At 34.7% G+C, this 12,369-nt stretch overlaps 1 protein-coding gene across 1 annotated transcript in view; it reads left to right on the forward strand.

Annotated features, from left to right (window-relative positions):
- Nucleotides 1-12,369, forward strand: part of CNTRL (centriolin) — a 106,022-nt gene that overhangs the window by 23,507 nt on the left and 70,146 nt on the right. Inside the window, exons 6-7 of the mRNA XM_012802438.2 lie at nucleotides 1,473-1,659; nucleotides 5,044-5,237. Coding sequence (XP_012657892.1) covers nucleotides 1,473-1,659; nucleotides 5,044-5,237 — 381 coding nt within the window. The remainder of the gene's footprint in view (nucleotides 1-1,472; nucleotides 1,660-5,043; nucleotides 5,238-12,369) is intronic.

Genomic DNA, 12,369 nt, shown 5'->3' on the forward strand with positions numbered 1-12,369 from the left:
AAAAAAAAAAAAAAAAAAAAAAAAAAAATATGACTTCAACTATGGGCCTAGATTTGCCTTCCATATCCTTGGAGAATTCCCTAATTCCTCTAAAACTCACTGTTTAAATCAGAGAAAGTAATTCCTATACTGCTTCCTTTATAGCAGTATTATGTGGCTCAAATGAAATGATAGATGTGAAAATGCTTTAAAAACTTAAAAACAGTAAATAACTCTAAGGCTGTATTTCTTAAACCTTCACTAGCAGATGCCAATAATTATAAGTTACACTATTTAATGCTTTATTATTAACATTTTTTAAATTTCATTTTCATGAGGATGTGGTAAGGTGATTCTCTACCATTTTACTATGACAGCCCCAAAGCCTCAGAGCCCAAGCATCATACCATGTTGTACAAGATCACCTTGGAGCTCTTGAAGTTATGGGATGATGGCAGAGGTAGCCATGAATCTAAAATTTGCTACAAATATTTCTCAAAGTACTTGATCTGATTCAGGTAGTACTTAGTATCACCTGAGTAATATAAAAATCATTCAAATAAATAAACATTTCTAATTTTATCTGATATTCTCAACTTAGGTTTTATTTGACACTGGCATCATTAAGAGTAATGCATATTAATTTAGGAGGGAAGTTTTATTTATACTAGTTATTTGGAATTCTGTTTCTAAACCTTTTTAAATCCCTCTTTGAATACTATAAGAAGCTTTAAAATTGTATTTCTACATGTCCTTATGTCTTTTAATTATCAATTATAACTTAATTATTTGAAGATTTGTCAGAATCTTTTTTATAGCCTTTTTAAAATGTGTTCTATCAGTATAATGAAAAGACAATGGGTTTAAAGTTATACAGACTTGACTTCAAATCTTGTTTCCTTCACTTCTGGGCTTTGAGCTTTGGGCCAAGTCACCTAACTTTTTGGATCTTTAGTTCTTCATCTGTAAAATTAAGATGATCCTAGGTTGTTATGAGGAAGCACACATGAAATGTTATATGGAAAATGTATAATACTACCCTGACACACTATAAATACTCCCTTTCTGCCTCTCCCCTTATACCATGACTTTTTGGTAACTGGTTTCATGGATGGATTCCTTGTCATATTAAGAGAAATTTCCTCGAGGCGGCATCTGTGCTCAGTGGGTAGGACACCAGCCCCATATACTAAGGGTGGAGGAGGGTGGGTTCAAACCTAGCCCCTGCTAAAACTGCAACAAAAACAACAACAAAATAGCCAGGCGTTGTGGCAGGCACCTGTAGTCCCAGCTACTCGGGAGGCTGAGGCTAGAGAATCACCTAAGCCCAGGAGTTGGAGGTTGCTGTGAGCTGTGATGCCATAGCACTCTACCGAGGGTGACAAAGTGAGACTCTATCTCAAAAAAAAATTTTTTTTTCTTAATTACTTCCCTTAGGTATATTTATTACTATTAAATTAAATTATACCAATACTAATGTTTTATCATTTCAGCTCCAAGATGTAAGCAAGTTGAAACCACTTCAAGATTTGACTTCTCTGATCCTAATTGAAAATCCAATTGTGACCCTTCCTCACTATCTCCAGTTTACCATTTTCCACCTCCGTTCACTGGAAAGTTTGGAAGGTCAGCCAGTTACCACTAAGGATAGACAGGAAGCTTTTGACAGATTCAGTTTAGGTAAGAGGACATTTAAACTCAATTTGGATGAGGGAGGAATTTGTTTTCAGGAGTTATCTAGAAAAATGTATTATAAAGTTTATAATGTTATTAAAATGTGCATGAGAAATGGCACCTTAATTAAGTCAACAAATATTTATTGAGCATATACTGGACACTGCACAGAATACTTGATTCTAAGGATACAATAATGAGCAAGACATGTGGTGCTGGCCTTCATGTAACTTATGTTTTAGTAGAGAAGATAGATAAAAAGCAAATAAACTCAAATAAAGTAATGGGGAACCCTCCTTGTGGTACAAAGGAATGGCTCTCTGAGGAGGTGACATTTAAGCTGAAAGGAAAGGGAAGAAAGGGTTAGCCATGTGAAGAATGACATTCAGGAAGAAAGAGCAACTTGTTCTTTGAGGTTAGAAAGACCCTGGTGAGTTCAAGGAACAGAAAGAAAACTAGAAGGACTGGAGGATAGCTCAAGAAAAAGTTTAGAGAGATAGGGAATTGTGAAATGGCATAGGACCTTGGGATTTGGATTTTATTCCAATTCCATTGGCATGGAAAGCCATTGACAGTTTTTAAGTAGAGATAGGACTAGAGGATTCAGTTTATATTTGAAGATCATTTTTGATACATGGTAGAGTATGATTTGGAGCAGGACAAAATGGAGATGAAGGGACCTGTTAGGAAGTTAGTGCAGTAATCTAGGCTAACATCTATGTTATACCACCTCGAACATCCCTAGTCTAGTCCAATTTTGGAAACTAAGTAGGGTTGGGCCAGGTTAGTAATTGGATGGTAGTAATCCAGGCTAGAAATGTGAGTACCCTGTACTTAAGTGGTGGATGTGGGGATGAACAAAAAGAGGAATAAATTGTGAAGAAAGAATCAGCAGCACTTTAAAATGGATTGGCTAATTCTCAGTCTTCTGACTTGAGTATGTGGCTAGATGATGTTATCATTTATAAAAATAGGTAAATTCAGAGTTTTCTTTAGGACATGTTGAGTTTGAAATGTCTGTGAAACAACCTAGTAGAGCTATCAAGTAGAGAGTCAAAAATATGAATCTGGAGTTTAAAGAAATCTGGGGTAGAGATATAAGTTGGGGGGTCATCAGCATAAAAATGATATTTAATTCACGGGCACCAGCTCATTCAGGTAGGGATTAGAATGAGGAAGCAGAGCAGCCTGTTAAGGAATCTGAGAATGAGAGGCCTGCAAAGTAGGAGAAAACCCGGAAATAGTGGATTGCAGAAGCCCAGAGAAGACGGTTTCAAGAGAGGAAGTGGTCAACCACGTTGAATGTTACTGAGACATGAAGTGAGATGAGCAGAGATGTACTTTAGATTGGCAACATGTGATAATGATTTTGACAGGAGAAGATAAGGAGTGGTGGGGACAAAGGCTAGATTATCATGGGTTGAAGAGTGAATGAGAGGGAAACATTTGCCTAAAGATATGAAATTTCCTCCCATAATTTCTCTCTCCATAGTACTTAATAAATGAGTTTTTAAAAAAAAATTAAAGTAAAAAAGGATTAAAAATTGACCAATAGTTTCCAGATCAGGAAGTGGGCAGAAACAACAAATGAAGTAAACCTCAAAGCCAATAATCAAAGAAACAAACAATATTCAAGAGCAGAGTGGAGAAAAAAGTCATGGCGCAATTCTTTTGACCCTTGAGAAGAGAAGAGAACAGGGTTAGAGGGGGAAAGTCATCCCTTGGTAGAAGGGGTACTTTCTCCATCAAAAAAGAGAGAAGATACGTGCATGTGTGGGTAATTTTGTTGCTTTGATGGTGGAAAAAATAAGGATCCAATGATAGGATCATTTGATCAATGAAATAAAAGGTCATCAGCTGAGAGAAAAAATAGAAAAAGACGTATGGGAGGTTTTAGGGGAAAGAAAAGGTATGAAGTACCCATTTTAGAATGGTGGGAAATGAACCATGTTCAACCATTTGAAGCTGATGTTAGTCTGTTTTGACCTACAAAAATGGCAATTTCATATGGTTTGATTCAATACCTGAGAAACATGGAAACATGGAAAATTTCTAATAGTTTGAAATCTCAACTCAACATTTATTCTGAATTTTTTGTTTTAGAATCATTAAAAATATAATTAATGCAAAAAAGTCATCATATAAATATACTACTGGGGGAAATGTTTGATACAGTACTTATGGTTCATTCATGACTTCAGATATTAATTAGAAGCCTTTAATGTGCTAGGCTGTTAAGATCCTGTGGTGAGCCAGACAGATACAGTTTCTGCTTTTGTGATGCTTTAGTAAAGAAGGCAGACAGCCAAGCTATTTGATCACGTTTTATAACTACCTGTGTGATAAGGGCTATAGCAGTTCAGGTTGGCAGGGGAGCATTTCTGAGAAGCAATTGACCTGGGAGAGGATATGGTCAGGGCTAGCTTCTCAAAATGTTATTTGAAATTTAAGACCTGGAGGTTGTAAAATAAAATAGTCCAATAGGAGGTAGAGGAAGACAGTTCCAAGCAAAAAGATGTGAATAAAAACCTGTAAGTGAAAAGAGGCAACACATCTGAAGAACTGGAATCACTTTAGGAAAGCTGAAGTTGAATATGCTTGAGGATGAGCCTGAAGAGGGGAGCCTTGTTGGGTCTTATCCTAAGAAGAAGCCTTTGATGGATTTTAGGATAATGTAATGTTTTGCAAAGATGTTTGCAGTATCCTTTAAATGTAATTTCTAATACAAAATAAAATAATACATTTTTTAAAGGGGATCTGGGGAAGAAATTTCATTCATCAACAGACTAGTTAGATTAAATACTTGAAGTAAAGTATGATCTTTTTAAAATGTCAGCCAAATGATAATAATGCCTCGTTGCCTTTTAATATAAATTGGTTTTGCCAGGTACGGTGGCTCCCACCTATAATCCTAGCACTCTGGGAGGCTGAGGTAGGTGGATTGCTTGAGCGCAGGAATTGGAGACCAGCCTGAGTAAGAGCGAGACCCCATCTCTAAAAATAGTTGGGCATTGTGGTGGGCACCTGTAGTACCAGCTACTTGGGAGGCTGAGGTAAGAGTTTGAGGTTGCTGGGAGCTGTGACAACACCATAGCAATAACATAAGACTGTCTCAAGAATAAATGGAACTTTACCCTGGAAGTGAGAATAATGTAACTTAAATATTGTACCCTCATATTAATTTGAATAAAAGTTAAAAAAAATAAAATCTAAATCTTCAGCTAAAGAAAAAAGACTGTCTCAAGAAAAAAATACATATACATATATAAATAAATTTCAAGGTGAACTATATTTACATTATTCTTAGACTTTTCTGCTGTTGTTTTGAGGAATACTCTTACGTTTTCAAGTAGGAAATATAATGACAAACTATTAAATTTTTATTGGCAGAAGAGGTAGAAAGACTAGAAAGAGACTTGGAAAAGAAGACAATGGAAACTGAGGAGCTTAAGAGCAAACAAGAAAGGTTCCTTGAGGAAATTAAAAATCAAGATAAACTGAACAAATCATTAAAAGAGGAGGCTATGTTACAGAAACAGAGCTGTAAGGAGCTAGAGAGTGACCTGAACACAAAGAATGAATTGGTAAGTTCTTATTTTCCATTGTTTTGGCTGTATTCTCTGAGGACAGAGAATGCCCTTCAATCTAAAAATGCAACTTCCTAATCATAGAATTAGGAAGGTGTGGCTTAATAGAAATGTGTACAAAATGCTTTATGAATTGTAGTTGATTGTGTTGTCTATAATAAGGCTTCCCAAAAGACTAATGCTATCTTGGGTTATACTATGTGAAGTATGGTATTCAGAACAAAAGGAGAAGGTGACACCCCATCCTATGAGGACCTGAAGAGACTGCCCCTGGATGTTTGTATATTTTTAAACAACAACTTTGTAGGTGAGATTGTACATTGGCAAAAATTTTTAGAAGGCAATTTGGCAAAATTATCCAAATTTTAAATGGACATACTTGGTATCTCAGATATTCCATTTCTAATTATATATTCTATAGAAACAGTAGCAAGAATATGTAAAGATTTTGCAAACATGTGCATATGTCCATAAATACATATATGAACATACATATACACAAGCATATTCACTACAGTATTGTTCATGTTAGCAAAAATTGCAAATAACTGAAGTGTTCCTCAGTGGACTTTCATATGGTAGAAGAGAGTGTTGCTATTAATAAAATGGGATAGAACTGTATGTCATGACATGGAAGGATGTCTAACACATTTTATTATGTGAAAAGATGTCTAACACATTTTATTATGTGAAAAAAAAGCAAGCTGCAAAACAGTGTATCAAGCGTGATTTTAAACCTAAAAATACTTAGTAGTATATTTAGGGGAACATGGCAAAATATACACCAATCTCATATTTCTGAGAAATGGAAGTATAGAACATTTTCACATTGCCCTTTATGTATATCTACAATATTTAGATTTTGTTTAACTTGGCTTTATGGTTGAAATAGGAAAAATATATTAAAACAGAAAGATTTAGACAAACTAGGTAACATATGTTTAGAAGGTAACTTATCCAGAGACTTTAAACCTTGTGAGAACATATTATATGACGAATGGACAAAAAGACAGCAGTGTTCAGGCTGGAGAAGAGGAGACTCAGTGAGCTATGAAAATTGCTGTCCGACATTGAAAGGACTAGTTCATGGAAGAGGGACTAGAGTTATATACTAAGACTCCATGAGATTTTAAAAAAGACCTGATAAATGGAATTCTAATAAAACACATTTGCATTTAGTAATAAAATAGAAAATTCTAATAGCTGTCCTGAGATAAAATGTAGTAACTCTGGATTTGTGTTTGCTGTCATTGAAACAGGTAGAGACTGGCCTGAAATATGCTCAGGGCTTTGGGGAAACATCAAAAACATTAGACAAGAGATTAACTAACTGACCTTAATAAGTTTTTTCAACCAGAGAATATGATTCTGTAAACTTAGGCTATTTTCCCTGAAGGAAAAAATACTTACTGATATCCTCCCCCTTTTTTTCTTTTGATAATTCCTTGTTCTGACCTAATTATAACTTAGGGAATTATACTTATCATGTAAGTAATAGAATCATAGATACATTTGTCCTTTTTTACATTTCCCTTTTAAGACTGCCATTCTTAATTATTAGTTTTTATTTTTATTAAATCATAGCAGTGTACATTAATACTATCATGGGGTACAGTGTACTATTTCTATATACAATTTGAAATACTTTCATCTAGCTGGTTAACATAGCCTTCATGTCTTTTTCTTAGTTACTGTGTTAAGACATTTATATTCTACATTTAGAGAGATTCACTTGTACCCTTATAGGATGAACCATAGGCATGATCCCACCAGTCACCATCCCTCCACCCACCCTCCACCCTCCCCTCCCCTCCCTCTCCCCTCTCCTCATATTCCTGGGCTAAAATTGGGTTATAGCTTTCCTATGAAAGCTATGAATTAGTTTCATAGTAGGGCTGAGTACATTGGATACTTTTTCTTCCATTCTTGAGATACTTTGCTAAGAAGAACATTTTCCAGCTCTATCCATGTAAACATGAAGGAGGTAAAGTCTCCATCTTTCTTAATGGCTGCATAGTATTCCATGGTGTACATATACCACAATTTATTGATCCATTCATGGATCGATGGGCTCTTGGGCTTCTTCCATGACCTAGCAGTTATGAATTGGGCTGCAATGAACATTCTGATACAAGTATCTTTATTGTAGTGTGATTTTTGGTCTTCTGGATATATACCTAATAGAGGAATTATAGGATCAAATGGCAGGTCTATTTTTAGTTCTCTAATTATTAGTTTGATAACAAGAATTCTGTCTAAACACTTACTTTTTTTAGCAAGGAGAAAAGAATGTTCCCTCTTTTGTGTGGGGAAGGAAATTGTTATTTGAAATATGATTCTTAACTGCCTCCTTTGGAACATTTCTTTGCCTGAGAAAAAAGGTAATTTATACCATGGGAACATGATGGAAAGACAGGGAAACTTTCCCAGCAATGTTATTCAAATGTTCAAAAATTTGTGGGCTCTTTTATGGCCTCTTATTTGAAGATAGTGCTCAAATATCTCAACTGCATTCTAAAGGCAGTAATGATGTTAATAATGAGATGATTGTTAGTAGTTTTCAATTATATATATGTCTACTGCTCTCCATTCCATAATAAAGTAGAATAGATAGCCAGGTACAGTAGCAAGCACTATAGTCCCAGCTGCTTGGGAATGAGGCAGGAGGATTGCTGGAACTGAGAAGTTGAAGACCAGCCTGGGCAATATAGTGAGATACTATCTGTGAAAAAGAAACAAAATTTAAAAAATAAAGTAGAAAGGATGGAAGAGTAATGAAACCAGTGGATAATTACATAATGATCAATTTTATTTAAACAGTGAACTTTTTGTGCCATCACATAATGTTCATGCTTAAAATACAAAAATAAAAAACATTACTTACTGTGATATCATGTGACATTTGTAAACATTTAATAAGTTTTCCTGGGTTACAGTTCCTTTTTGGAACATAAAGTCTATTGTTTATTACTAAGATAAAAAAACTTTATAATTTCTGTGTGCTGATTCCATGCATGGTGTATATTAATCAGCCCTCTGAAAACCTTGACAAAATGTTATGTCTTAAGACTTTGTACTGTCCTGCAATTAAGAATTGTTATACGGGCTCGGCGCCTATAGCTCAACCGGCTAAGGCGCCAGCCACGTACACCTAAGGTGGCGGGTTCGAATCCCCAGCCCGGACCCGCCAAACAACAATAATGGCTGCAACCAAAAAATAGCCGGGCATTGTGGCGGGCGCCTGTGGTCCCAGCTACTTGGGAGGCAGAGGCAGGAGACTCGCTTGAGCCCAGGAGTTGGAGGTTGCTATGAGCTGTAATGCCACGGCACTCTACCCAGGGGGACAGCTTGAGGCTCTGTCTCAAAAAAAAAAAAAAAAAAAAAAAGAATTGTTATACGTAGGTCATTATGAAAATTTTGACATACACAAAAGTCAAGAAATGTAAAATCAATGTGGAGGGAAACAAATGGAACCCTCCCAGCAACACTGATAAGCTAAGGAAGTTGAAACTTGCATGGGTGTATCAGAACGAATGCTGTTAACTGTGTTTCTTGCAAGTGAAATTATGGACCATACCAAAGCCTATCTCAAAACTTTTGTAGTGGCCAACATAAATGCTTAGTTTTCTCTTTTGCTTATTTACAGTGTTGATGTGTTTGTGCTTTAAATAAATGTTTTTAATTTGCATATTTTCTGTAACTGTTTTGTGCTCTTCTCTGTATCATTATGTTATTTTTATCATAAACCACTTAAAAATGTTTATATATAAAATTTATATAATGTAAATATTGTATATACAGTAGAAATGAAAGTCTACCCCATTCCCCCCATGTTAGTTATATATCCTTTTGGTTTTCCAAGCTTATACATATATATGTCATTACATAATATATGTGTAGTTAAGCACATTATACCCTAGAATATTTTTGTGATTTTTCTTAGAAAAGGAATCTTACTATATACAGTCATCCCTCCGTATCTGTGAGGTTCCAGGACTTACACAGATACTCAAGTCCTTTATATAAAATAGTGTAGTATTTGCATATAACCTATGCACATTCTTCTGTACACTTGAGGTCATCACTAAAGTACTTATAATAACTAATAAAAGTTAAGTGCTATATAAATAATTGTATTATTTGGGGAATAATGACAAGAAAAAAAGGTCTGCACACGTTTAGTACAGACAAAAAAGGATGCAACCATTCCTTTTTTTTAATACCTATATTGTCAATCCACAGTTGGTTGGATCTGCTAACGTAGAACCCATGGATATGGAAGGTTGACTGTGTATTATTATTCTATAGCTTATCTTTCACAAAACAGCCTATGGATAGATAGTTCTCCATGTTAAAAAAGATATAAGTATGTATGTATAAGTCTTTCTCGTTCTTTTTAAAATCAGTGTTGTGTTCCTTTAAATGGATCCTCCATAATTTAGCCTAGTCCTAATGGATATTTAGGTTGCGTCTGCATTTTTATATTCGAGACTATACTATAGAGAAAATTCTTTGTGTGTGTTTATTTGTATATACTTTGTGCATTCATACTAGTATTTCTTTATCATAAATCACTATAAGTAGAATTGGTGTGTAATTTGCATTTAAAATTTTCATAAATGTTAATGCATACTTCAGCAAGCTTATAACCTATTTATATTTCCACAGCAGTGAGTAAAAGGGTCCAGTTTCCAACTTGGTATTGTTATTTTGAAATTTGTACAAATGATAGAAAAAAGTGGAATCTTATTATTGTTTTAATTTCAAGTTCCTATAGTTGTTGAAGAGTATTGTGATTGTATTTACTAGCTATTTTGTATTTCTTCTTTAAATTGCCAGTTCATATTGTTTTGCCTGTTTTTCTATTATTGCAAAGGACTATCATGTTTAAAAAAAGGAGTCTGTTTCTTATTCTAAGACCTTACATTTGAAAAACATGTTTCATTATCTTTTTCAGGCTATCTGATAATGATATAATTTATAATTATATGACATATTCCAGTTTTATAAAGTAGTTGCTCATGCAGTAGGCCAATTAAGGTATAAAAGTAAAGTAGCATTGAAGTCTTTTGGTGGCCATTTAAACCATAGTAGTCTCCCTGTGACACCAACAAGTATTAACTGAATTTACTTTCTACTTTTGCAGGTTATTTAATTCTTGTCCTTTATTTTCCTTATTTTTATTTTGTTTTTTATGGCCCTCTGAGCTGTAATTTTTTTCATGCCCCCCCTGAGCTATAATAGTTTATTAATTTTAAAATGAGGATGATTTACCTGTCCTGCTAGCCTTACAGAGTTGTGAGGATTTAGTGACATATGAATGTAAAAATAATTATTGGAGAAATGAATCAAGGTAAGTAATGGAAGGTAGTTGATGTATAACTCATAGTTCAAGTGATGATAAAATGTGTCCATGTAAGAATAACACAAGTACTAATAGCCATGACTTCCTACAGTAAGTTGTCAGTGAAAAGCAACTTACATTATTACACCTTAATTCTCTAAGTTCTCCAGGTGACAATATGTTTGCTTCTTTCTCCTTTTAGCCTTTGTCTTGGTTTCTTGCAGGCCCTTTTCTGGCTGATTCTTTATTCTTCCTAAAAGGTAGTTCTTTTAGGGCTGAACTGTATACTATGTTTTTCATGGTTTGCATGATAACTTGTATTACTATGCTTGCTTACATTTTAAGTTTTGAAACTGTCCAGCCTCCTTAGGAAATGTGCTTGTTTGAGTGTGTGTGTATTTTTTTTTAATGGATGTGTACATACAGAAGCAAATTGAATGTGGAGGAAAGAATTTGTATTGTTTTTATGATTGGTAAATATGTGACCCACAGTCAACTCTTGATTATCCATATCTAATACTGCAACTAGCCTACTTTCAGTTCATTTGACTCCTATTTTGTTCTCATTTATGCAGTTCCTCAGCAGACATTTATTGAGGATTTATTATATGCTAAGCCTAGGACTATAAAGGACGTAATAGTACTTTGAAATATACAGGCTGTTTATTATTGTTTGCCTACAGAGATCAGTCTGTGCATTCTCCATGATGCCAGTCACATTTGCCTTTTGTTTTCCCCATTGACAATGAGTTTTGAGGAGAGAAGCTTAAGATTAGTGGACACTGTTGGTTGTGAGTTGCTTTCTTGAGACTCAAGGACTTAGAGTCTTATTGCATTTAGTGAAAAATATCAGTGTGGGTAATGTGTTGGACACCCTGCAACAGAACATGAGAAAAGTGGCATGACAGACTGTTAGATTTGCAATCAGGAGACTTGGAATTGAACTCTATATCTTCTACTACCAGCTGTGCTGTTGGGCAAGTTACTTAAACTTCTCTGTGCAGCTTTTATCTCATAGCGTAGTTGTGAAGATTCAATGAAATAGCTTATGTAAGATGCTTAACAGGGAGTGTGACACACAGTAAGTACTCAGCTCAGTGTTACATGTTATCTAGGCTGGAATTACTTCCATTTTGATGGATAATCAGGAGGTGACTGTAGCTAAATCATGCACGACTTTGATTTCCTGGACCTTGTAAAATGTTCATGTTTATTTATGTATTATTCTCTTTAGCTTGCGTTTTTATATTCATAAAAATTTTCTGCATGTTTGTTGTCTGATCTCTACTATCAGACACTGGCAAAAAAAAAATTTAAAAATCACTTAGTGGACCTTTGAAATGAACTCAAAGGACTGGGCTAGGAGAAAGTGGGCTAGTATTGCTAGATAATTAATAAAACATTTAACCTCTGCGACTAATCTAATGTGTAACTTTTGACAAGTCAATTCACTAATCTGAGATTTAATTAATTTAATTATATATCCATAGAATTAGGTTGGATGATTTTTTAATCTTATCCCAGCTCCAAGAATTTCTAAGGATAACTATAAAGTTATAATATAATATAATTATTAATAATATAATATTACATATTGGATTGATCGACCTTATTTACATTCCTTACCTTCTATAATCCTCCTTCTCACTCCTCCTTGTCCCTCTGTAGTTAATGTCAATTATCATTTTCTCCCATGATTTGAGGCTGTCATTAAAACAGAAAATAGGCTCGGCACCTATAGCTCAACCGGCTAAGGCGCCAGCCACGTACACCTAAGGTGGCGGG

This window comes from Otolemur garnettii, unplaced genomic scaffold (genome assembly GCF_000181295.1).
Source record: "Otolemur garnettii isolate 467f Iridium unplaced genomic scaffold, OtoGar3 scaffold00014, whole genome shotgun sequence".
Taxonomy (NCBI): domain Eukaryota; kingdom Metazoa; phylum Chordata; class Mammalia; order Primates; family Galagidae; genus Otolemur; species Otolemur garnettii.